Here is a 25,561-nt window from a genome sequence, read left to right on the forward strand (position 1 = left end):
TGCTTCTCTCTCTGGCGAAGCTGGCCCACCACAGATCTGTCCAGAGGGGGGCCTGGCATGTGGGGGGTGGGGGAGCCCAGGAGGGTGGAGGTGGGTGCTCAGACAAAGCAAGGCCTATTGGAGCCCACGGGTGGGGTAGGGGCAGCCCCTGTCTGGGGGAGGGGGAGCCGTACAAGGCATCCTGCGTGGATACTCCTGGGGAGGTGCAGGTAGGGAAATGGGTCTGTGGCCTAAAACCCCATCCACGGGAGCACAGGGTGGTCTAACCAGGAAATCCTCTGCCAACCTTGACCACACTGACTCACCTGCGAAGCCACACCTCCTGGGCATGTGGCCGGCTCGGGCAGCTTCTCCGTCTCCCTCAAGAGCCTTCCCCAAGTGGCCACAGCTGCCAAGGGGTTCGGCTCATTTTCTTGACAAAACATAAAGGTGAAAAAATGTCTCGGCCAATGGGGAAAGCCGGAGTCGTGGGCACTGCCCAGCTGGGGCCGTTGGCGTGAAGGACTCTGGGCCCAGGCGCAGGGCGCGGGGCCCTGGCCGATGGGACAGGTGGGGCAGAACGGGGCCTGGAGGAGGGCGGGATGAGCAGGGCTGGCGTCCCTCGTGGGGCTGGAGCTTGGAGTGCAGGGCAGAGAGGTGAGGCCAGAGGTGAGGACCCCGGACATTATCCTCAGGGCCGTGGGAGCCACAGAGGGTGGACGCATGGGAGGGATGGGTGAGCATGGAGGATGGACGGGCAGATGGGTGACACTGAAGGCAGGAGGCTGGTCAGGGGAGAAGACCCAGACCCAGAGCTAGTCCCAGGCAACCGCTCCGCGTCCACCGTTAACCTGAGATGCTGACCATGGTCCCAGAGAGGTTTGGCTTTAAAAGGTGGTGCCCTGCTGTCGCTGGAGCCCAGACAGCTCGCTCTCCTTGTGCGGCTGCAGTCCCTGGGGCCTCCTCAAGCCGACGGGGCGGGGGTGAGAGAGGGGACCCTGTTCCGTTCCCAAGCCAGTCTGGTGGCCTTTTAGGGAAGTTTTGCTGAGGCCCGATGCTCATGGCCTCCGTGTGGTTTATGGGGTGTGTCCTGGGGAGAATTGTGGATCCCGGGTCAACACCAGGGGTTGGGGGGGCCTCCTGCCCACCCACTGGCTCTCCCAGGTGTGGCGGAGCAGCTGTCAGGCAGAGGCCCGCGGGCTGAGCTGAGGGGAGGGGAAGCCTGGAGAGGCCGAGGGGGTCCGACCTGGGAGGGCCCAGCAGCCTGGCCTTTACTCTGAGGGCGGTGGGGAACCCCAAGGGGCTGATGGGCTGGATCTGAGGTGTGATGCCAGGGGTGGGAGGGTGATGGTGAGGTAAGATGGCAGCTGAAGGCAGGCTGAGAGGCCTTGCACCCGAGAGAGAGAGAGAGAGAGAGAGAGAGAGAGAGAGAGGCATGGTGTCTGGCTGTCATGATGCTGGACTGTGGTTCTTAACATTAAAAACCAGAAGCGATGCACTGGGCGGGGGAGGAGTGGGGCGGGAGCTGGGGGCTGACAGAACACGTGGTGTGCAGGAGCCGGGGCATCCGGGGGAGCGTGGGCTGCCGCTCAGGAGATGCAGGGTCCGGGGGCCGCTGAGTGGGGTTGTGTGGGGGAAACGCGGGGTGGAAAGGCGGAAGGAACCAGCCTGGATGTGTGCCCTCATCACACAGCCTAACACACTCTCCGGTGTGTCTTCCAGAAGAAAAGGACCGGAAGTGAGCGCAGGGGCAGAGCGGACTCTCCAGCGTGTACCTCATCCTGATGGTGCCCAGCATTCGCCCACTCCCGCCTGCCACCACGCCGGCCAGCCACTCGCCACCAAGCCCTCCCGACTGAGGCTGGACGGGCTCCCGGTCCTGTCCCCACGGCCGTCGTCCCCTCTTTGTCTGCCTGGGGGTCCTACTGCATGTCTCCGTCTCCGGGAAGCTCCTGGGGAGTTTGCCCTCGAAGCTCTGGACCAGGAGGGGCCTGCCCAGAAGCCAGAGCTGGTGACCAATCCTGAGACGCAGAGCCCTGCACCCCCAAATCCACGAGCACCTTCCGGAGCCCGCGCCCCCTTGCTTGGAGGCTGGGCTTTCCTCGGTGCCAGGCGTCTCTACCGACAGAGGACTCCTTCGGGCCCCGCCCTCTAGCTGTGACCTCTCACTTAGTGCCTGGTCTGGGAGCTGGTCAGCTGGGGGTGCGAGGGGGGACATCTGGGCCCAGCTGTGCACAGCCAGGGCAGGCCACCCCCACACACTCTGCGCTGCTTCCACAGAGTCGGCTCCTGAGGGCTTGGGCCTCTTTCTGTTTATGTGCGCAGGGAGCTGAAGGGTCAGAGAGACAGGAGTGGGGGGAGGAGGCTAGGCCAGGACCCTCTCCCGGGAGACAGCCAGCCTGCCTGCCTCTGCTCCGCTCACTCCTGGACTCAGGTTCTCGGTCCTAAGCAGACGACACACGTGTCCTCTCGGTGCTGCCTTGTCTACCCAGCAGGAGCCGGGCCTGCCCTCTGTGTGCCTGGCAGCTGAGACCTCAGCTCTCCTGCGTCCCTGACAGCCATGCCCTCCCACCCAGTCCCACGCCTGCCCATCTCGTGGTCCGCACGGCTGGGTGACCCTGAGTCCCTGGGCTCTTGGCCTCACTCCTGGCCCCCAACCCCACACACCCGAGAGCTGAAAGGATGTCGCTCAGAATGGCCAGCTGGCAAGACACTTCTCTCCCTCCGGCAAGATCCGTGTGGATCCTGTTGGCGGCAGGGAGAGCCTCTGATGGACAGAATGTTCCTGTAACCCAGCTTTTGCCCCTTTGGCAAGAATTAGTTGTAGAAGGAAGCCCTGAGTAAATGACTGTGTCCTCTCCCTACCGAGTGCACAAAGTGATTATTTATATGCAAATCAAGACTCACATTCCTGTCCTGCCCCCACCCCCCCTTCCCCTCGGCCTGCCTTGCGACTAGTGGGCTCCAGGTTCTATGGCACCAGGTTCTGTGGCACCTCCCCCACCCCTCCCCTCGCTCACAGGTTCTGGAGGGGCTGAGAGATGCGGAGCTGGGCTGGGGGTGTGGGGGTGTGGGGGGGATCTTGGAGGAGGCAGGACCTTGCCTACCTGCTGACGTGCAGTTTGGTGAAATAAAGGTTGAGTGCCTGGGACATGGGAGGACGTCGGTGTCTGTGTTCCCGGAAAGTGGTCCCACCATCTGCCCTCGTCTACCTGGGGTCCCCCACCCCAGAAAGCTCCGCAAAGGTCCGAGGCGCCCCGTCGCCAGCCAGGGATCCTTGTCTTCTTCTGAAACCAGGCCCAGGGGAGGCCCGGACTTCCCGAGCCTGCTCCTCCCAGGGACCGCACTTGACCGTTTGTGCTCGTGTTCAAAGCCCTTGAAAGCAGTGGTTCTCAGCCTTCCTAATGCCTCGACCCTTTAATACAGTTCCTCATGTTGTGGCGACCCCCGATTTCATTGTGACAAATTGAACATAATTAAAGCATAGTGATTAATCACAAAAACAATATGTAATTATATGTGTGTTTTCCGATGGTCTTAGGCGACCCCCGTGAAAGGGTCGTTCGACCCCCCCCAAAGGGGTCGCGACCCACAGGTTGAGAACCGCTGCTTTACACACATGCCAATTCACACGTCACCAGGAGGAGCCTGAGGCTGGGGAGGAGGGGTTCAGAACTTGCCTGGGGCAGGGCTGGGCCTGGAGCCTTGGCTGCTCTGTGATGCCCTGAGGGTCTATGACGCCCTGAGTTTTCTCTCGCCCGGTTTCCCTCCCCTCCTGGAGCCCAGATGTCATCTGCTTCTGGCCCTTCTGAGCCCAGCCCCCATGTGCCTCCCGAGGCCTCCTCAGCTCAGAGTCTGGAGCCTCAGCTCGTGCTGCTGGAGGCCCCCTCCTGACCCTCTGGGGGCCTGCCCCGGAGCAGGGTCTCTGGGAAGCAAATTGCCTGTTCCCCCATCCCCGGTGACCCCCTGGGGGGAAGACTCACTAGCGAAGGTTCCAGATCTTTTCAGCGGCCCTGGGAAGGGGAAGCGGTGCTGCCCACAGGGCCCGAGGCAGGACTGACCACATGATGTGCTGGGCTCAGTGCCAAATGAAAATGTGGTGCCCCTTGCTCAAAGATTAAGAATGTCATAACTGATAGCAGCACAGTGAACCCGGCGCAGGCCCTTCTGAACGCGGGGTCCCAGAGGCCGCACGTCCAGGCAGCCAGCTGTGACCGCAGGAGCCAGGCCCGCCCTCGGGAGCGCCCAGGGTTTAGTTGGGGGGAGGGCAGAGGGCCATCCAGCCCTCTCAGACCACAAAAACCTTCCCATCCTCCTCGTCTGCAGGGTCCTCGACCAGCGCCGTGCGTCGGGCCAGGCAGGGTCAGGGCGCACCTTACAGACAAGGAGCCGAGGCCCCTGAGAGCCTGGCACCGGGCCGGCCGCAGGGAGGCAGACGGGCAGGGCTTGGAGATAAGATGAGCCCGGGGCTTCCGGCCGCCGCCGGGGCTCAGGGCCAGGCCGGCCTGAGTCTGGCCTTGTCCAGCCACAGCATAGAGCCCGACCGGCCAAGATGGAGCAGCCAAGGTAAACAGAGGTTCCCCACCTCACCGCCGCTCGCCAGGGGCAGGAGGGAATTCCAGGGCAAGCCCGGCACGCTTCCCGCGGGCTCAGAGGTGCAGCTGCCAAAACGCTCATGGCCTCCCCCTACCCCCTTCAGCCACCAGGACTTGGTGCTCCCCATGTCCCCACGCTGCACCCCTCACAGGGTAGGAGGGACCCCAGTTGGGGCTGCACTGGGAGAAATGAAGGGACAAAAACAGAAAACGAAGACCGATGCCCATACAAGACCCAAATGCAGGTGACCTAGCAGCTGTATTCATCGTAGCCCCAAACCGGAAACAGCCCAGATGTCCATCAGCAGGGAAAGGACAGACAGACAGCAGTGTGTCTGCACCATGGGATATGCAGCAATAAAAAGGAACATGCCCATATATGCAGCGGCTCGGATGGCGCTGAAAACCCTGGTGCTGAGTAAGAGAAGCCAGACACCAAGAGAGAGGATCCTGTGCCCACCTCATGAGGTCCCAGAACAGGCAGCGCACGTCCGTAGCGAGCAAGCAGGTCACAGGGCCTGGGGCTGGAGAGGGGCTGGCAGGGACCCGGGTGGGGGGTCACATGCATTTATCAAAGCTCATGGGCCTGGGCCTGAAATGCGCACTTTTAAATCGCATGTGAAGTAGCCCTCGATGTAGTTTGATTTGGAAGAAAAAACAAGAGGAGCCAGAGGAGGTGGGGCAGGCACGCAGCTGCCATGTGGGTGCAGGGGAGTTGGCATCCTCGGTAAACGGGGAGGCCACCACCTCCCAAGGGAGCTCAGTGTCTGAGGGGCAGTGAGGAACCCCACATCCAGGGCATGAAGAGGCTGGGGACCAAGAGGAAGTAGCCCAAGAGCAGGAGCATTACGGGGGGGCGGGGGGCGAGAGTGCGGGCGGGGGGGGGGGGGGCAATGCCTCAGATACTTAGGGGGAGAGGCTTCAGCCGGCCCTGATCATAGTGGGGGCATAAAGGAAGCCAGAGAAGCAGGACAAGGTCTGAGCAATGGGGAGAAGTCACCCTTGGGGACCCCCACTGCAGCCACACCACAGCTGCCCACTCCTCCACCGCCCCTGGGCAGTCTCTGTTAGGTCGGCTCAGGGACCTGCTCCAGCCTGCACCTGAGGGGCTGTGACATTGGGTGGCTCCCAGGTGGGGTGGGGGGTTGGACTGAACTCTGCGGGCAGAGGTGTGGCCCCTGCAGCCATGGAACTCTCAAAGGCTAAGGAGACCCGTTGAGCCTGTGCTGACCCCCTGAGGGCCCGGGCCGGCCTCCAGGATGGGCACACGGCCCCATCCACGCTCCGCAGGGCCGCTAAATTTAGCCAGGCAGGGGAGGCTGTCCTGGGGCCGAGCGCTTGGCAGCACAGCCTTGTCTCCCTACAAGGCCTGGCCGGTGCCCAAGCTGGACACCCGGCCTTTGGGCTTATAAGGCCGGTCTGGAGACACCCAAGTGCTGGAGTCTTGGGGTGGGCTCTGGGCCAAGCTCTCAGACTTTGGGGAGCCTCCTTCCTGGCGACCAGCAGACATGGGAGCTACTTGTTGCATGATCTTGGGCAAGGCACTCAACTTGCGAGCATCAGTTTCCTTGTCTGTAAAATGAGGATTCGGGTGCCTGCCTCCCAGGGCTGATTTTAAAACACCTACTGATGGTGTAGGAACCGTGTCCCTATAAACTCCAACCCCTGCCCTGCCACCTCCGTTCCCCACGCCTAGAATAGCACAGGTGTCTGTCCTTGGGAGGCTGGGGCTGTGTCGGGGACAGAAAGCACAGGCCGCAGACGGAAAGGTCTATCTGAGAACCAGTGAAAAGAGACATTGACCTCACCAGTGACTCTTGGACTTAGTAGCAAAAACTTTAATGTGTCCCCAGCTGGGTTGCTCAGTGGTTATAGCATCAGCCGGCGGACTGAAGGGTCTCGGGCTCCATTCCGGTCAAGGGCAGACACCTAAGTTGCGGCTCAATCAGGGTGGGTGTGGGAGGCAACCAATCGATGTGTCTCTCTCACATCGATGCTTCTCTCTCTGTGTCTCTACCTCTCCCTTCCACGCTCTCTAAAAATCAAGGAAAATATATCCTTGGGTGAGGATTAACAATAACAAAAATTTAAAAATATATTTAAAAAAATTTTTTTAAACAGAAAATTAATTTGGGGAGCGAGAAGTTACTGCTTTTATTTCTTTTTCTTTTGGGCGTTCTTTGGATGTGGTAACATCCCAGGTGAGCCAGTCCTCCTTGCCGGTCTGCTGTGGTTTTTTTGTTAATCCTCACCTGAGGATAGTTTCCTTTGATTTTAAGGGAGAGGGGAGGGGAGGGGGAGAGACAGAGAGAGACACACACATCGATTGTTTGCCTCCCACGCACACCTCAACCAGGACTGAGATCGAGCCTGCAACCGGGATACGTGCCCTTGAACAGAATCGAACCCAGGACCCTTCAGTCCGCAGGCCGATGCTCTATCCACTGAGCCAAACCGGCTAGGGCCTTGCCAATCTGTTTTCTGAGTGTCAGGGTTAGAACTGAGGCCATAACAGCAACATATGTGTGTACCCCAAGCAAATATGTCTGAGTGGCTGAGGGGACCCACTGGAGCCTGTGGCCACCCCGCTTAAAGGCCTGGGCTGGCCTCCAGGAAGGACGCAGGCCCCTCCACACTCCACGGAGTGAAATCTTAGCCAGGCAGGGGAGGCCATCAGTCCATTTGTCCATCTGCCCATCAGCAAGCCTGGATCCTTGGAGGAGAAGGAAGAGGGGAGCAGGAGGGGGAAGAGGAGGAGGAGGAGGAGGCGGCGGCCATGGTAATGGTATGAAAGGGACAGGCACCGATTGGAGAATGACTGCCTGACTTCCCTCCCTCTCCCCCTCTCCTTTGCCCCGTCCCCCCTTATTTAGCACCTGCTGCCCTCCTGAGGGTGGTGCGCCAGTGGGGATGTGAGTGGAGTGGACACAGATGGCTTAGACACAGTGTCAGCATCCTCCCCCACTCCCCATCCCAAGCAGTTCTCGTCCTGAGCCTGCTCTTCCCAGTGCCACAGGGTCAGCTGGGAAGGCAGCAGGCCCTTTTGTCTGGGGTCAAGACGGGGCCAAGGGGATGCTACCGCCACAGCTCTGGCTCCCAGATTCTCTGGATTTTTTCTTAGAAAAGCCCAGGATGTGGTTCTCGCTGGCCCCCTTGAAGATGGCGTCCGACAGACTGTTGAGCTTGAGACTGGCAGGAACTCTGTGTGGGGTGAGGCTGATCTGTTTGACAGGGGGACTGGCCTGGGGTGCGGAATGAGGCCCCTTGCTGTCCAGAAAGTGGCTCTGCTCAGACAAGCAGCTGGGCTTCCCAGCCCGGGCCTGGCTCCTTGCCCAGAGCAATTTCCTGGCTCAAGGCCTGCCAGGAAGATGACTCCTATCAGCCTTCAGGGTGAGGCAGCTCGGACTTGGGGGACACAGTGGCTCTGAGGACACCCAGCCTCACCTCCCAGCTTCCATGGAGGGAGCCTGGGGACATTCAGGGACAGGCAGCCGGATTGCAGGCCAGGGAGACTTTCTTGCTTCCAGCCGGGTCCTTCAGTACAGCCGGGTGAGCCTGGGCAACTCATTTGTCCTCTCTGAGCTCCTCTTTGCTTCTATTTCTTAAAATTTATATTTATTAACTTTAGAGAGAGGAAGATCAATGTTGCTTCACTCATTCATGCATTCATGGGTCCTGGCAGGGAACTGAACAGCAACACTTCGGTGCCCCGGATGATGCCCAACCAACCGAGCCACACGGCCAGGGCAGCTCCACGTTCTTTATCTGCAACAGGAGGTGGGGGTTGAGGAAGGCCTCCAGTTCTAAGGGCTCTGAGAGCTAACGGGGACCCCCCACCCTATCCCCATCCTGGGGGCCCCTGCCTTCGGGGCCTGCATGGGGGTTAAAGGCAGGAGCCGAAGAGGGGCTGCACCCCAAGCTCAATAGTGGCCTCGAGCTCTCTGAACTCAGTGTTATCAGGACACGTCCCCCCGGGGAAATCCCAATGTGGTCCCCATTTCTCAGATAAGGAAGCAGGCTCAGAGAGGACGGGAAAGCCCCCCCTCAACCCCCCCCTTCCCTCCCAGGCAGCAAGTGGCAGGGCCAGGAATGGTCACCGAGCCCGTTTGATGGCAGGCTTTCTCGCTGGGTCTCGGGGTGCCATGGCGATGTGCACCAGATGTGGCCCTGGCCTGGCCCCTGCTCCCTCTGCTCATCCGGGAGGTGGAGGTGCGGCTGCGACAGGACAGACGGTGGGCGAGGTCAGGGGTGAGGGTGCCAGGCCTCACGCTGAGGGTGCCTGGGCCAGGCAGGGATGGTGGGTGGGCGGTGGATGGGCAGCCGAGGACGGGGCTGGGGGTCCCGCTGTAGGCGCCGGAAGTGTCAGGGCTGGACCGTAAGTGGCCCTCCTTCCTCCCTGCAGTCCTGGCTGTTGCCCCAGGCTGAAGGTGGGGATGTTTGGCTGTGGGGTGGGTCCCTGGCATGGGGGGGGGGGGCCCTCCAGCCTGCAGCCAGGCTGCCCGCCGTGCGGGGGGCTGACAGCTTATCTGGCCGTGTGATGGGTGCGTGGTTTCCTGCCAACAGCTTCTGTTTCCGGAGGCCCAGCAGGGTGCAGGCGGCCGGGGGCGGGGCTGGGCTGGTGACCCTGCCAGCTCCGCCCCCGTCCATCTTTGGGAATTTATTTGTCCACAGGCTCGGCTGTCCCTCAGTCCATTGCCTGCCAGGGACCCAAAGCTGCTCTGGGCACCCAAGGTCCTCCCTCCCCATCCAGGCACCTGCAGCTGACCTCTGACTCCTGACCTCTGGCCCCACCTGCCCGCCCTGAGCTGCCCTGGGTCAGGGGACCTGGTGGTCGCGCACCCAGAGGGCGAAGGCTGCGCGGGCTCGGCTCTCGCCCCACCGGGCCAGCATGGCACGGCGGCTGCAGGATGAGCTGGCCGCCTTCTTCTTCGAGTACGACACCCCCCGCATGGTGCTCGTGCGCAACAAGAAGGTGGGCATCATCTTCCGCCTGATCCAGCTCGTGGTTCTGGTCTACGTGATCGGGTGAGTCGGGGCCCCTCCCTGCTGCCCTCTGATGCCAGGCCTGCCCTCTAGGCTCCGGGATGCCCCCCGGGACCCCAAGGAGCCCCTCTTTCTTGCCACTGGTTGTCGTCCTTCCGGACAAACCCTGGGGCTGGTGAGAAAGAGTGGGAGCCAGTAGCTCCCTGGCGAGATGGAGACTCCGAGGCACAGAGGGGAGCCCCGTCCTGGGTCACCTGGGCAACGAGGGCAAACCCGCCGGGTTCTGTGGGACAGACTCGCCAGGACCCGCTCCCTGAAGCAGTGAGTGGCTTCGGGGGCTCAGCCAGGGTCCCTCTACCTCTGACCCCACAGCCGAGCCAGCCCGTCCTGAGGCAGAGCCCCTCCCCACCCGACAGGCCCAGCTCCTAAGGCCCTGCCTAAATGAGAAGCACCCTGGGGTATTTGAGAACACCTGGGCCTTAATGGGGGCATATCAGGCAAAGGTTGGAGGTCATCCTGGCCCCAGGGATGACAGCTCCTCTCTGGGCCTCCTGGGCCTGTCCCATTGTCCCAGGAGTTCAGGGATGGAAGCCAGGGGAGCATCCCCTGCAGCCTGGATGTTCCAGGGACCGTGCATGGCCGTCTTCCCGAAATCAGTCTGGCTGCCCTGGGAGCCAAGGCCAGCCTGGCAGGGGCTTGCACACGCGTGTGCTTGTATGAACACACATGTGTGTGGTGTGTGGATGCATGTGTCGTACCCAGAGCTCTCTGTGGGTACGTGTGCCCTCATGTGTCAGTGTGTGTCCAATGGGTGTGGCTGCTGGGTGTGCCCCTGGGGCTGGATGCCCACCTGTGCATGCCCTGTGGCTGAGGTGGGTGGGTGCCTGGTGCATGTGCCCCTGATTGGGGGGGGAGCATCACAGCAGAGGGCTCCTAGGGGAGCTCAGCCCCTGCTGGGGAGTCCGGGGGCACCTGGCAGCCTCGGCCTGACTGCTATGTGATCCCGAGGGCCCTGCCCCTCTGGTCTCCGTGTCCCCATTTTTGCGTGGGACCAAACCAGGACTGCTGCCTGGAGCCCAGGAAGCTTAAGAGTCCTGTTCCCCCAGGGCCTCTGGCGTCCAACAGCCTTCCCTCTGCCCCACCTGGACCCCAAGGCCTGAGAGCGGTCAAGGGCAGCCAGGGCTGGTGAAGGACCCCTTCCGGCTCCTCTCTCCTGTTCACAAACCAGTTTGACATCTGCAGTGTCGTTTGAGCTTGTGAGGGAAATCAAGGCTCAGAGAGGAGCAGTGTGGTTTCTGGTGACAGGACAGTCCCTGTTAGAGCTGAGGCCTCCAGACCCCGGGGCCCGGCTCTGCCTCTGCATTCCTACCTCACAAGGGCCCCTTTCTAACACAAGACGGGCCTGAACATCCACCCTCCAGGGAGGAAAGAGGTTGCTTGCCCACCCGTTACCCTCTAGGGAGGCAGGGAGAATGCTGTCCTCCGTGGCCCTGTGGCTCCCTCTCTGCTCTAGGGCAGCGCTGGGAGCAGCGCCAGGGCCCTCTGGTCACAACTGTCCAGGGAAAGGGACAGTCCTCCCACACCCCCCACACCCCATCCCCGGTGCAGCATATGCCTCAAGCCACCATTCAGTCCTGAACACAGACCTCCAGTGCCGGGGACCTCACTACCTCCCTCCCCCGCTTCCACCCTCCTAAGACAGTCCACTCCGTTTCCAAATAGATGCGGCCTCCTCAGCCTCAGTGAGGCTCAGAGGCACTGAGGGGTTTAGCCTGGACCTCACAGCTAGAAAGTGGCCGAACCAGGACATGAATCCGACTGTGTGGCTCCAAAGTCGGCCTTGATATCCTGCAAGGGAAACCTACTCGGGGGACGGGGACTGACCACCCCGGTCACAGCGCAGAGCCAGAAGGCAGGGTCCCTCCAGCACCGCTCAGCCCCACCCTCAAGTCTAGAAGTCAGCCTCCACCCCTGCTTGGGCTGGGGCTCCCGCTGTCTCTGGCGCCCTCGTCTGGCCACTGCCCACAGCTGCAGGCGGAAACCAGCCTGGATTTGGTTTTACTCTCAGTCTTCAATTTCCCAACTGCCCCAGGGAGCTTGGGTGGGGAAAACCCTTCTAAAAGCATGCACAGAAGTTCAACCATTTCTCTCTCCTGAGAAAGAATGGCCTTTCTTCAGTTACACACACACACACACACACACACACCTCTTCCCAAGGCCCCCGTCCGTCAGTGTCTGGTCCTGAGGGTGTTGCAGGAGAAATGCCAGGCTCCCGGACACCAGCGACAGGGGCACAGCCCGGGTGGGGGATGGGCAGCCACAGAGACAGAACTGGACAGAGGGACATTGGGGGACAACCACTCAGATGAAGAGAGAGGCTCTGAGACTTAGAAACGGAGAGAGTTACTGAGGCAGGCAGGGAGGCTGAGGTGCTGAGAAGCTGACCGGGTTCCGAGGAGGGGGGCTGAGGCTGTGTTCTCATCCGGCGCACTGTTCCGGGAAGCCCAGGGCAGGAGGAGGGAGCAGGTGGGCCTGAGGCCCTGATAGGCTGTGCGAAGACTTTTTTTTGGCTCAAATTATGGTGGTTAATTCGTAGTGGCATTTCTCCTGGGCAGCAATGAGCTCTCCATAACTGGTGGTGTGCAGGCAGTGGGGCTGCCGTCCACGATCTAGCAGGCCCATAAAAGGTGTGCTGAGACATGTCCCTGCCTGGGGTGTTCTGGTCAAGGGGGGAGAAAGATCTTTCTGGGGCACACAGGAGAGTCCAAGGGGACTTGTGAATGCTGCTTGGGGAGGGGAGCCTGGAAGGCTTCCTGGAGGAGGTGACACAGTGGTGGAGCCAACCTTGAACTTTTCCTCAGGGCCCCCTAGGCCTCTTCTCACCTCAGTCCTGACCCTGTCCCTGCGCACCCACATACAGCTCTTGAATCATGCACTCCTAAGACCTCCAAATGGATCCTGGAGCACACCAACCAGGGATGAGAGCAGGTACAAATTCATGCTGGGAGAAATGTATCTGAAGACATTTCTTTGTTGTTGTTAATCCTCACCCAAGGATATTTTTTCTATTGATTTTTAGAGAGAGTGGAAGGGAAGGAGGGGGGAGAAAGAGAGAAAGGTGTGAGAGAGACACATCGATTGGTTGCCTCCTGCACATGGCCTGATCCAGGCTGGAATCGGGCCTGCAATCCAGGTACATGCCCTTGACCAGGAATCAAACCTGGACCCTTCGGTCCGAGGGCCAACGCTCTAACCACTGAGCAACCAGCCAGGGCTGAAGACATTTCTGCAGCATCTTTTCCATGCCTGGTGCTGTGTCGGGCTTCATGGGACAGAGGTGGGGACAGGGTCGGCAGAGGGGAGAACAAGGAGATGAGGATGAATTAGCCGGAACTCCTTTGGTTCCTAGACACAGAAACTGATCAAACTGTATTTATGTAACTGAAAAACCAATGCAGCCTTCAGGCCTCCATGGAGGAGCAAGCTCTACATCTCATCCAGGAGACGGGGAGTTCAGGCTGGTCCCGTCTGGGCTCTCCAGTGAAGCTAGCCAGGATGTAGCTCCCTCTGCCCCGGCTCTGCTCTCCCCAGCAGGCTTCATCCTCTGGCAGGCTTCATCCTCAGGCAGGCTCTCTGTCCTCGAGTGGCAAAATGGCCCCCCGCAACTCTGAGCTGACATCCCACCAGCTGAGCCTCCCCTGGGGCACAAGAACATCTCCTTCCCGGGAGTTCCAGCAGAAGTCCTGGGTCCATCGCTTCCTAGCCTAGGCTGGGTCATGAACCCAGCTCAGAACCAATCACTGTGGCCAAGGAGTGAATGCCCTGATTGGTGGAGCCCGGCTGTATGCCCGCCTTGTCCAAGCAGGGCTGTGGGGAAGCAGCGTGTGACCAAAGGCCCTGGGCCAGCAGGAAAGGAGCAAGGCAGCCCTGGCCAGTGTTGCTCAGTAGCTAGAGTGTCAGCCCGAGGACCGAAGGGTATGGGGTTTGATTCCCACAGTTGCAGGTTCGATCTCTGGCCCCAGTTGGGGTGTGATCAGGAGGCAGGAGGCAACCAACTGATGTTTCTCTCTCTCTCTCTCTCTCTCTCTCTCTCCTCCCTTCTTCTACCTCCCTTTCATTCTCTCTAAAAAATTAATGGCAAAAATGTCCTCTGGTGAGGATTTTTAAAAAATAATAAAGGAGCCAAGGAAAGGAACTGGAGGAATGAGCGGGGCCACTGGCTCAGGCCTCTGAACCCGGGGCTGAGCAGCGTGGGCTTCCTCCTGCAGGCAGCTGTCTCTGAGGGGTGTCTAGCAGGGGAAGGCCTGGGCAGGCAGGTGCTGGGGTGGGGGTGAGGCCAGAGGCAGGATAGCCATGAAGAGGCAGCAGCAGGGAGTATGGACGACAGAGGTCATCACTCTGGCGGGCCCCACACCAGAGTGGCCACATTCAGCTCCTGCCCCTCACTGCTCAGCTCCTGCCCCTCACTGCTCAGCTCCTGCCCCTCACTGCCCAGCTCCTGCCCCTCGCTGCTCAGCTTCTGCCCCTCACTGCTCAGCTCCTGCCCCTCACTGCTCAGCTCCTGCCCCTCACTGCTGCAGGGGGACATGTGCCCAGCACAGCCAGAGTTTCCGACTTCTTAGGAGCAGTGGGAAACTGGAACTTACGGGTGAAAGGACCCTCTTTATTTGCGGAGGTTGGAAACTCATTCAAACATTTAAAAACAAATCATCAGCATGACTTATCTGTTGACTGCACGCTGACCAGCCTCTGAGCCCCAGCGTGGGCCCCAGCTCTGAACTCAGCCCCTTCCTGGCTCCGAGTCTGGCTTGCCCCTCCCCGAGTCTGCTCTGCCCCATAGCTCGTCTGAGGCCTGGTCAGCTCCTGCCTGTGCCCGGGTGACCCCCTGCCCTCCCTGCCCCAAGCCAGAGCTGCCCCAGCATCCACCCAGCTCCTCCCAGCTCCCACAACAAACCCCTCTGGCCCTTAGAGGAAAGCCGAGGGCGGCCAGGAGAGACCAGAGAATGGGCATGAAGGACAGGAAGGGCGGGAGGATGACGCCCGGGTTCTGGGCCTGGGGACGGGGCACCAGAGGAGCAAGTTCTGGGGACACACGAGGCATTCTAGTGGGTCCTGTTGGATTTCTACTTTGAGATATAATTCACATGCGATCACATTCACCATTTTAAAATATACCATTTGGTGGGTTTTAGCATAATCACAAATTTGTGCAACCATCACCGCTATCCAATTCCAGACATTTTCACTGTTCAAAAATAACGAACAAACAAACCCCACCTTGTGCCCCTGAGCAGTCAGTCTCCCCTCCCCCCCACGCCCCTTGCCCATCCCGGACATTTCACAGAAGTCAAGTCACACAACGTGTGGTCTTGTGTGCTGGCTTTTGTCAGCTCGCACACCATCTGTGAGGCTCGTCCAGGTCTCAGGTGTATCGGTGCTTCCTTCCCTTCAGTGGCTGAATAATATTCCACGGTGTGGACCCCCCACGTGTTGTTTATCCACTCGTTGGTTCAAGGACATCTGGGCTGTTTCCGCTCTGGTTCCTCACGGAGAATGTGGCTGTGAACATTCGCGGGCATGTTTTTGCATGGACGTACGTTGTCAGGATACCTATTAATGGAATCGCTGGGTCAAATGGAAATTCCATGTCTGCCTTTTTGAGCTGGCTTTTCCAAAGGGTCGGCTTAGGTTGGAGGAGCCTGTGGGGTGCCTGGGTGGGGCCGGGGCAGAGGGGAGGAATGTGTGTCACCAAGCGGTGAGCGCAGACTTTTGGGTTGTTTTGTTCACTTCTGTATTTTTAGCGTCTAGGAAAGTACTTGGCACACAGTAGGGCAGGGGTGGGGCACCTTTTTCCTGCTGAAGGCCGTTTGGATATTTATATCATTCGCGGGCCATACAAAATTATCAACTTAAAAGTTAGCCTGCTACCATTGGTCAAACATTTAATTAGCTCACCCCTAGTGCCTTGGCAGGGCCGGACCAAATGATTTCGCGGGCCTTATACGGCCCGAGGGCCCGACGTTCCCCCTGTCATAGGGGTTGATAAATAAATATTTGTTGAATGACAAATGAATGCGTGGGATTGAATTTTGGGGAGAGAGTAAAGAAGTGGAGGTAGGAACCCTGGCGCACAGTGGGTCTGTGATAGCTCGCACGGGATTCTGCCTGGACTGGGGATGGAGACCAGGCCGATGGGGGGCAGATGGACATTTAAAGAATTAGTGAAGGAAGAGTAGGGACAGTGAAAACAGGAGACTGACTTACTGTGTGCCTATGCATGCTCATTCATTTAATGGGAACTCATGGGAATCCCCAGTCACCTCCCCTCTTTTCCTTCCAGGGGCCAGCCCACTGCTCATGCGTGGTCGGGCCCTGCTTGTATTTGTGGAATGAACAGTCTTTGTGGGAGGTGTCACCACCTCTGTTTTACTGAGAAAGCCAGGACTCAGAGAGGTTTAGTCTCCAGCCAGAAGCCACACAGCGGTGAGTGGCAGTGCTGATGCCTGAACCTCGGCCTCTAGGCCGTTCCAACATGTGGCCTCTTCCATGAGAGGCCACTGGAGAAGAGAGAGAGGGCTTTGCTGAGAATGAGGTGGGTAGAAAGGGAAAGAGAATTTCTGGAAGGTGAGGGACTTCAAAAACGGCCGGTGTTTGGGGCATTAGGTGCCCATGGTGGCTTCCCAGAGTGGTGACAGCAAGGCTGGGTCAGGCTTTGGAGGAGTGGGCCTGGCACCATGGTCATTCTTTTACTAACCAGAACTGAGGCCAGAGATGCCAGATTGTATCTTTCCCATTGACCCCCAGGCCTGACAGCCCCCAGGGCACAAAGTCAAGAGTGGCTGCACCGGCCCAGCGTGCAGCCTCCTGGGCCTCTGCTGCCTCCCCCAACCCCCACACCTCTGGCTCCTGGCCACACCTGATGCCCTGTGGAGGGGCAGGGTCCTGGGCTGCGGCCCTGAGCCTGGGTCTCCCTCTGACCCGGCAGAGATGCTCCCCAGGCCTCCATTTTCTCATCTATATTGTGAGGAGTCGGTGTGGGGCAATGAGAGAAATGCTGCTGGACACTGGGGTCCCGGGTGCCCAGAGAGAGGCCAGTGACCTCCTCTGCAGCTTGGGCATGAAGCCAGAGGCCGTTCTGGAGGAAGCAACCTAAGGAGGGTGGGGCATAGGTGATGCCCACTCTCCCTGCGGCTGCAGGAGGCAGTGAGACAGGTTCAGGACCCAGAATTGGGGGCCTTTGTCATGTCTTACCTGTTGCCTCCTGGGACCTGCAGGGGGCAGCAGTGACCCAGCTTAGGCATGGGGTGGGGGTTGGGTGGCTTGGCTCCAGTGCCTGGCAGGGCGAGGGGCTTGCAGAAAGAGGAATGGACTATAGGAGGCAAGAGGGGGACATTGGTGGGCTGCCTTCCTGGGCCTGGATCAGGGAGCCAGCTCCTGGAGAGCTAGCAGTGACTCTGGGGCTCAGAGGCCTGGAGAATTCCCTTACCGGGCACCGGAGAGGGGGAGAATTCCGTTACCGGGCACAGGAGAGGGGGGGAATTCCGTTACCGGGCATGGGAGGGGGGGGGAATTCCGTTACCGGGCATGGGAGAGGGGGAGAATTCCGTTACCGGGCACGGGAGCGGGGGGGGGGGGGGGGGAAGGGGATTCCGTTACCGGGCAAAGGAGAGGGGGGGGATTCCGTTACCGGGCAAAGGAGAGGGGGAGAATTCCGTTACCGGGCACGGGAGAGGGGGGGAATTCCGTTACCGGGCATGGGAGGGGGAGGGATTCCGTTACCGGGCATGGGAGAGGGGGAGAATTCCGTTACCGGGCACGGGAGCGGGGGGGGGGGGGGGGATTCCGTTACCAGGCACGGGAGAGGGGGGGAATTCCGTTACCGGGCATGGGGGGGGGATTCTGTTACCGGGCACCGGAGAGGGGGAGAATTCCGTTACCGGGCATGGGAGAGGGGGGGGGATTCCGTTACCAGGCACGGGAGAGGGAGAGAATTCCGTTACCGGGCACGGGAGTGGGGGGGGAATTCCGTTACTGGGCACCGGAGTGGGGGGTGGGGGGGATTCTGTTACCGGGCACGGGAGAGGGCCTTTGAGCTCCGCTTGGACAGGTAGACTGAGAGTAGAGTGAGGGGTGAAGGGGGCACAAATACACCTGCCCTGTCAGAACTGCCCATAGGTGCGCTCACAGATTTGCCCTGGGGATACGAAGCCACAAACTCTGGACACAAACACGCACAGTTACAGGGATCTGAGGAAGAGAACCACACCCTGGATAGAAGTGTTTCCAGGACTGTCGGTCGTAAGCAACAGAAACCAAAACCAAACTGGCTTACATAAAGGAAGGGGATTTATTAGCTCATGAAAAGTCCAGAAGTAGATTTCTCATGCTTTAGGTCTGGCTGGGTCCAGGTGCTAAAACAACATGGCAGGAGTCTGCCACCCTCCATTTCCCAGCCTGGCTTTCTCTAAGTTGGCTTCCTTCTCACGCTTGCTCTGTGAGGAGCAAAGATAACTCGCCATCGTTTTGATCTCCAAGCCACCTTGCTTAGCCACCCAGCAGAGAGGATGTCTTTTCCCCAATAATTCCAAGAAGAATCCTGGCCTCCCTGCTGGCACATCCTTAGACCCATCACTGTTGCTAGGGTGATGGAACATTGATTGACAAGCCTTGCTCATGTGCCTACCCCTGGGGCTAAAAGAGAGGGGGGCCCCGTGGAACCTTCCAGATTGAAAGTGGAGAATGCATAGGAATAGGGGTTCTCGATGCTGGGGAGAGAAGGCCAGGATTCCCCAGGAGAGCTGGGAGGCCTCCGCCTGAGCCACTCCCACAAGGGCCGTGACCGGGGGCCAGAGGCTGCCCGGCGTGCGGGTCATGAGGACTGGGGTTCGAGATGCTTGGCCTTCAGGCACCAGCAAATTCTGCTCTTGGAAAAGGACCTGGCAGAGCCCTTCAGTGGGTCACCTCCCCGGGAATTAGTTATTTTCGGGACGAAAAGGATGGTGGAACTTCAGGCACTGGCCAGCGGGGGGAGGCAGTGGTTCTTCTGCCTGCAGCCCAAGGTGTAGCTTTAGGAGCAGAGAGTGGCTCAGAAATGCATCTTTTTCTTCTTTTTTTAAAAAAATATATTTTTATTGATTTCAGAGAGGAAGGGAGAGAGAGAGAGAGATAGAAACATCAATGATGAGAGAACCATTGATCAGCTGCCTCCTGCACACCCCACACTGGGGGTTGAGAAGCCCGCAACCCAAGCATGTGCCCTGACCGGGAACCGAACCGTGACCTCCTGGTTCATAGGTTGACGCTCAACCACTGAGTCGCGCCGGCCGGGCAGAAATGCATCTTGGGAGGCAAAGGGAAAGGACTTGGCCTGTCCAGCTGGTGCCAGCACAGCCGTCCTGAGCGACCCCTGTGCTCCCGCTCTCCGCAGGTGGGTCTTTTTCTATGAGAAGGGCTACCAGACCTCGAGCGGCCTCATCAGCAGCGTGTCTGTGAAACTCAAGGGCCTGGCTGTGACGCAGCTGCCGGGCCTGGGCCCCCAGGTCTGGGACGTGGCTGACTACGTCTTCCCAGCCCAGGTGAGCCGACTCAGGGAGGCACCCTCCACCCGGAGTCCTGGCTCAGAGCTGGGGCGGGCTCTCTCCCTCCTCCCTGTGGGACCAGTCAGCTCCTACCTCTCTTGGGCTTCCGTTTCCCTGACTGGGATGAAGGGCGCACGCAGCCTGCTAACATCCCCGCACACTGACTCCGGGGCGTGTGGAGGACTGTGCTGCGCGCCGGGTGGGTTCTGGGAGCCGCTGGGCAGTGCTTGGCTCCTGGGCTGTCCTCCCAGCCCAGAGCCCTGCCTCTCACTTCCAGGGGGACAGCTCCTTCGTGGTCATGACCAATTTCATCGTGACCCCCCATCAGGCCCAAGGCTACTGTGCAGAGGTGAGGCCGCCAACCATCCCTCCTCCTTCACCCCGAGGGGAAAGTCACATGGGCGGAGAGGTCCCCTGGGCACTGGAGGTGAAGCTGGGGAGGCTTCCTGCGGGGGCCGCCGTGGAGGGATCCCAGGCATAGATTGACACGGAGTCACAGGCCCCCTTCGACCCTGCTGGGCTGCCCTGCCAGCTGCGTGCCAAGCGGGGTGCTGAGCCTCTGTGCGGCCCAACCACAAGCCCCCACCTTCCCAGCAGCTGGGCCTGAGCCCAGAGCGGGGAAGGAGGCCTTCTGCAAAGGTCACCCCAAAGGCATCTGAGACTCTGCCCCACACCCTCCCTAGGGCCCTGGGGGCGGGAGGGGCTCTTCTCAGGATCCCAGCCAAGGGGCCTGGAGCCAGCAGCTCTCCCCTCCCCCAGCATCCGGAAGGGGGCATCTGCAAGGACGACAGTGGCTGCACTCCAGGGAAGGCGGAAAGGAAGGCCCAAGGTAAGGTCGCCTCCTCCTGTCCCCTCCTCAGCCCCTTTCAGCTCCAGGCCTCCCCTACCAGGATGTCCTTTCTGCCCTCTCCCCTCCTGCCATGCTGACCTTGGCCTGCCCTGTCCCAGACCCAGCCACACTTCCTTCCTCGGGCTTCTGCTTTTGGGGGGCTCATCCATGGGGAGTCCTAGGGATGGAGCCTGGAGGGTCCCCCCTACCCCCCGCCCCCCAGCTGCACCCAGGACTTTCTCCCTTTCTCCAGGCATCCGCACAGGCAAGTGTGTGGCCTTCAATAACACCGTGAAGACGTGTGAGATCTTTGGCTGGTGCCCCGTGGAAGTAGATGATAGCGTCCCACGGTAACACCTGCTCCTTCCAGGGAGCTGGGAGCAGGATCCCCGAGCCCAGACAGAGGGTCCCTTAGTAGGACCAGGCCCCCCTTCTTCCAACCCTACCCTCTCTCCATCTGTGCAGCCCAGGCCAAAGAGCCCCTCGGGCCCTGGTCAAAGGCCTGAGAGTCCACTATTACAGCACACCACCCCAAAGCCACAGGAGGGTGCACCCCCACACACACACTTTGCCAGGCCCTGGTGGGTGCCCGGGGACTGCTGGGGAGGGGTGGTGAGGAAGTGTGGTCTCCTCTAGCCCTGCCCTTCTCCGAGAGGCCGAGAACTTCACGCTCTTCATCAAGAACAGCATCAGCTTTCCACGCTTCGGGGTCAACAGGTTCGTGGGAGAAGCGGGAAGATAGGCAGGCGGCTCCAGGAGGCTGCAGCTGCTGGCCTCAGCTGCCTGTGTCACCCCTGCTCCTGCTGCTTTCACGCTGGGCCCCTGGGGTGGGCTGTGGGAGGGGCATTTCTGGGGCCCACGAGGGATCTGCAGAGCTTCGGGGCATGGTGGGCGCCTCCCAGCTGGCACACTGCTGCTGCCAATGCCCTCTGCCCCATAGGCGCAACCTGGTGGAAGAGGTGGACGCCAAATACCTGAAGAAGTGCCTCTTTCACAAGATCTCTCACCCGCTGTGCCCTGTCTTCAATCTCGGCTATGTGGCGCGGGAGTCGGGGCAGAGTTTCAGCACCCTGGCCGAGAAGGTATTATGCCAGCGAGTGGGGAGGGCTGGGCCTGGGATCGTCAAGCCAATCAAGGCTTTTCAGGCCCAGTTAATCCGCCTCCAGCCTCCCTGTGTGGGTTGAGTATAATGGGTTTATCCTCTAATGTTGGGGAGGCAGGGTCAGGCCTGTCTCCTCAGCAGGGCCTGGAATGGAATGGCACAGAGGAGGTGCCCAGAATGAATGGGCATGGGCAGATGTGGTCATCTGGATGTCTGCTGAGGTCCCACTGTTCTTAAAATAGCAGATAAAAGCAGCTCGAATCCCAGGGCCCTGAGAAACCCTGGGAATTCCAGGGGCCAGATCCACATGGCCACCTGGGTTCGGAGAGAAGCATGAGAAAGAGCCAGCCTTGTGGGAAACGGGGTGGGGGATGGGGGGAGGGAGTGGGGGGGGGGGGGGGCGGGACTGCTGTGCAAAGGCCCAAGGGGAAACTCGGTGTATTGTAGAAATGCAGAAAGCTGGAGTGTAGGGGGTGGGAGGCGGGCCAGAGAGGGTGACAGGCTTGACACTGAAGCAGTTTCTCAGCATCTCTTGTCAAGCCCAAGCAGGTTCCCTCTTCAAGAGGCTGCCGGCCCAGCTGCAAGGCCGTCTCCTGCCCTGAAACCCCAGAGCTTAACGCCCGTGTCCCAGCAGGGTGGGGCAATAGGCATCACCATCGACTGGAACTGCGACCTGGACTGGCGTGTGCAGCACTGCAAGCCCATCTACGAGTTCCACAGTCTCAATGAAGAGAAAGACCTGGCTCAAGGCTTCAACTTCAGGTGCCTGCCAGGCCCCTCCGGGGCACCTGCCCTCGGGGTCCTGTGGGCTCTTCTATTCCCAGAACCCTCAGGGCCAAGCAGGTGTCCCCGGGAGGGGAGCACAGGAGCCGGGTAGCTCCTATAGTCCTGGGGTTGACCACACAGGGAGCCAGCAGGGAGCAAGACCCTGGAGGCCTGAGCCCCTGCCCTGCTCGTGGTCCCCGGGAGGCCCACCTGGCCAGGACTGGCTGGGAAATGGCTGGCCTCGGGAGCCAGGCTGAGGGTGAAGTACAGCATTCCTGGCACGAGGCCTGGGACCCTGCCTGCGGCTCCCCGTCTCTATAATGTTAGGGGGGACTATCCTCAGGGACCTCCAAGGGCCCCTGCATCCCTGATGCTCTGGGAACTCCCCACCGAGAATGCTTCTCCATCATCCCCCCTGCAACCTCACTCCTTCCCCAAGGTTTGCCAAGTACTTCGTGGAGAATGGGACCAACTGCCGGCATCTCTTCAAGGTGTTTGGGATTCGCTTCGACATCCTCGTGGACGGCAAGGTGAGTGAGTGTGAGGGGTGGCCAGAGACATGCTCTCGGGCCCTGCAAGTGCCCGTTGGGCACGTGTGGTTACAGACGACTGCAGGTGGTTCCTTCAGCAGTTCTCCTCATCGCACATGGGCGTGGGCACTGTTGAGGGTGGCCTTCCAGCTGTGACCACCCTCCCGCACTATCTCCCTGGGTCCAGGTAGGCAGAGCCAAGGTCAAAACCCAGGCTCCTGACCAGCCCCTGAGTCGCATGTAGAGGCATGTAGGGGCAGCAGGCAGTGGGCCAGCTGACAGTGGAAGGGACACTGCCTGGCCTTAGGGCTTCTGAGAAAGACCTTTCCAACGGGGCCCCTGCTGACTGCTAACCCTTCTCCCCTCCGCACCGGGGCCCCCCACCAGGCTAGGAAGTTTGACATCATCCCCACAATGACTACCATCGGCTCCGGGATTGGCATCTTCGGGGTGGTAAGTGCTGGGGACATGGGGTCACTGTGCTGGGGTCAGTCCCCCTCTTCCACATCTCAGTAGCAGCAACAAGTCTCTCACCCATAACTTGACTGTAATGGTCCATCCTTACTGAGCCCACCCCCCACCCTAGACACACAGTATGTCTGCAGAAACTGAGGCCCACAGCTGGGGCAGGACCCAGGGGGGATGGGCAGTCTCGGTTCCCCGAGGGGCCTCAGGGCCTCATCCCCCCTCCAGGACCCGGGTCTGGATAGGGCAGGATTCGGTCAGGGCCTCACAGACAGTAAGGATTCCCATGCTCTAGCCACCACCTCCCTGCCCCCAGGCCACGGTTCTCTGTGACCTGCTGCTGCTCCACATCCTGCCCAAGAGGCACTACTACAAGCAGAAGAAGTTCAAGTACGCGGAGGACATGGGGCCCGAGGCGGTAAGAGACGTCCGGAGTCAGGCCCCTCAGAGGCCTCGGCCTCTAAGTCTGCGGTGGGGAGTCAGCCACTCCCCTGAGGCTGACTCGTGTCCCCCCAATGCTCACACAGCGGGAGCGGGACCCCGCGGCCACCAGCTCCACCCTGGGCCTGCAGGAGAACATGAAGACGTCTTGACCTCAGCCCCGGCTCCTGACTGGACGCAGCCTGAGGCTTCGGGCGGGGCCCTGGTGGGGTCCCAGCCAGGGTCGAGGGGTCTCCTCTGGGGCTCGCCAGCCCTCCCAGCCAGAAAGACACCAGTGTGCCAGCAGCTCAGGGGGGACGCGGGGAGAGACCTGTGCAACTCTGAGCTTTGGCGCCAACTCTGCACCCCGCCAAGCGCACCTCACCCAGCCTCACCCTCCCCGGGCGCAGAGGAGGTGCTGGTGCTGGGCCGCCCTCGCACACTCCTCAGCTGGAGCTTCGTGCTTCTCGCTCTGGGTCCACCCATCCCACTCTCTAGGCCCGTGCTCTCCCATACGACACCCACTAGCCACCGTGACTATTTAAATTTAAATGAATTAAAATGGAATAAAATAAAAAGCAGTTCCTCAGACCAGCCACATTATAACCACCAAGGAGACACGGGGCGGTGGCTGCCGTCTGAGACAGTGCGGACATTTCAGCACCACAGAGAGTTCTCTGGGACGGCCCGGTTTCTCACGGGCTCGGGCTTCCGTGGGGAGCTTATCGACCATGCAGGCCCCTGGCCCACCCCAGACCCCCTGCACTGGGATCTGTGAGGCGAGCAAACACCCCAGGCCATTTTGAGGACCTTCATTAAAAGATTCCCGATCGGGTGTCAGACTTAGCCTGGGCCTGCAGCGCCTGTCAGGTGCCGGTAGTGAGCAGGTGTGTGGTGTGCTCACAAGCCCCACAGTGTGTCGTGCACGCGCCTTCATGTGCACACTCACCTGAATGCACACCCCCCTTCTACCCACACTGTGTATTTGAACAGCTTGGGCCTTGCAAACACAACCATCTGATCACACCCACACCCCCAAGCACAGACACCTGGTCCATACCATGTCACCTCCGTGGGACATGATTCTCCCACGTGTGTCAGGCCAGGACAGCCCTTCGGCCATGAATCCTTACTCAGCTACCTCTGGCCAGGTGTGAGCCTTGGCCAAACTCGGGGCTCCCTGCCTGTGGCCCAGCCCCAGCCTCCAAGGCCTGCCCGGCTCTGTCTGAACACAAGGTTGGGGGGGGGAAAGCGAGGGGTGAGTACAATAAAAGGAATGAGGACAAACCTCTGCCTCTGTACCTTCTTCTCAGCCTCTCGGAAACCCATCCGTGCACTGTGGGTTGAGCTGAGTGACCTTTGAGGTCCTTCTGGATCTGTCGGTGGGTGGCGGTGAGCTGACGCTTTGCCCTGAGACCAGCAGGGTCAGTGCTGGGGGATAGCTCACCTCTATCCACAGGCCACTGTCCTGGCACAGCCCTGAACATTGGAGCTCTTCCCAACCTCCACACAGCCCTCCCATGCAGAGGAGGCCTGGCACTGGGACAAGCAGAGAGCATGACCACTCATCTGAACTTAGAACCACGCAGGGTCTCTGGGCACCCCATCACCATGCTTTGTCTAGACCACAGCCCAATGCAGTAGTCACCAACCACATGTGGCCACTGAGGACTTAAAATGTGGCCAGTGCAACCAAGGAATGGAATGTTTTATTTTATCCACTTGTAATGCATTGAAATCACCACCCATGGCTAGTGGCTACCACATCGGACAGGCTCGCAGGCCCTTGGCCTTCTGCCCTCTTCCCCAGCCAGGAACCATACTTCAGAGTTTATAACCCCAGGAACTCCTTCGTCTTTCCTCTCTTCCTTCTCCAGCCCCACCTGCTTCTGCACCTCCTGCCCCCTTCCCTCCCAAATGAGTAGAGGATTCCAACTTTGTATCCAACCCAGTCCAGAGGCCTCCCAGCAGAAGCCACCTCTTCTCTCACTCCCGCCCACGTTCCCCTGCAGCTCTGCCTGCCCCTTCACTGCTACCTTTCCAGAAAGACCAGTTCACACCTCCCTTGTCCCACCCTCAGCAGGTGGCCTCCAGTCCCCGCCCCCACTTCTCCCAGATGCCCTTGCCAAGTTACCAGCAGCATCTTTGTTGCCAAATCCAAGTAGACACTTCAGCTGTATCCTGCTCGGCCTGTCTGCCTCTGATACTGTTGACCAAGTCTCCTTTATCGAAAGATTTCCTTCCAGCAGCTTCCAGGACCCGTCTGCTCCTGATTTTCCAGTTAGCTGGGCGTGCAGGGAAAATACAGGTTTCAA

General features: G+C 60.0%; 2 protein-coding genes across 5 annotated transcripts in view; both read left to right on the forward strand.

Annotated features, from left to right (window-relative positions):
• ATP2A3 (ATPase sarcoplasmic/endoplasmic reticulum Ca2+ transporting 3) overlaps nucleotides 1–3,130 on the forward strand; it is a 34,529-nt gene extending 31,399 nt beyond the window's left edge. The window contains exon 21 of one of the 2 annotated variants that reach the window (XM_070395308.1): nucleotides 1,702–3,130. In XM_070395308.1, coding sequence (XP_070251409.1) covers nucleotides 1,702–1,721 — 20 coding nt within the window. In that variant the 3' untranslated portion in view covers nucleotides 1,722–3,130. The remainder of the gene's footprint in view (nucleotides 1–1,701) is intronic. The other variant, XM_070395309.1, reaches the window with a different exon arrangement.
• Nucleotides 3,131–9,267: 6,137 nt separating this feature from the next.
• On the forward strand, nucleotides 9,268–24,524 carry P2RX1 (purinergic receptor P2X 1). Of its 3 annotated transcripts, none has more exons than XM_070393292.1 (12): nucleotides 9,268–9,599; nucleotides 18,985–19,132; nucleotides 19,413–19,484; nucleotides 19,895–19,964; nucleotides 20,218–20,314; nucleotides 20,601–20,681; nucleotides 20,905–21,046; nucleotides 21,677–21,828; nucleotides 22,271–22,361; nucleotides 22,749–22,814; nucleotides 23,143–23,244; nucleotides 23,354–24,524. In XM_070393292.1, the coding sequence occupies exons 1-12, from the start codon at nucleotides 9,463–9,465 to the stop codon at nucleotides 23,417–23,419; spliced, it is 1,224 nt and encodes a 407-aa protein (XP_070249393.1). In that variant the 5' UTR covers nucleotides 9,268–9,462; the 3' UTR covers nucleotides 23,420–24,524. The 3 variants fall into 3 exon arrangements, with proteins under 3 accessions (XP_070249393.1, XP_070249394.1, XP_070249395.1); XM_070393293.1 differs by having other exon boundaries at nucleotides 21,698–21,828; XM_070393294.1 differs by having other exon boundaries at nucleotides 21,701–21,828.
• The last annotated feature ends 1,037 nt before the right edge of the window (nucleotides 24,525–25,561 follow it).

Source organism: Myotis yumanensis, unplaced genomic scaffold (assembly GCF_028538775.1).
Source record: "Myotis yumanensis isolate MYYU_CA2020_CCGP unplaced genomic scaffold, mMyoYum1.0.hap1 SCAF_16, whole genome shotgun sequence".
Classification (NCBI taxonomy): domain Eukaryota; kingdom Metazoa; phylum Chordata; class Mammalia; order Chiroptera; family Vespertilionidae; genus Myotis; species Myotis yumanensis.

What these genes read in the sequence shown, in the direction of transcription:
- P2RX1 (XM_070393292.1), top strand. Translation starts at nt 9,463, where the DNA reads ATGGCACGGCGGCTGCAGGATGAGCTGGCCGCCTTCTTCTTCGAGTAC. An exon ending in GTTCTGGTCTACGTGATCGG is followed by an intron (nt 9,600 to 18,984) that starts GTGAGTCGGGGC and finishes CGCTCTCCGCAG; the next exon opens with GTGGGTCTTTTTCTATGAGA. An exon ending in ACTACGTCTTCCCAGCCCAG is followed by an intron (nt 19,133 to 19,412) that starts GTGAGCCGACTC and finishes TCTCACTTCCAG; the next exon opens with GGGGACAGCTCCTTCGTGGT.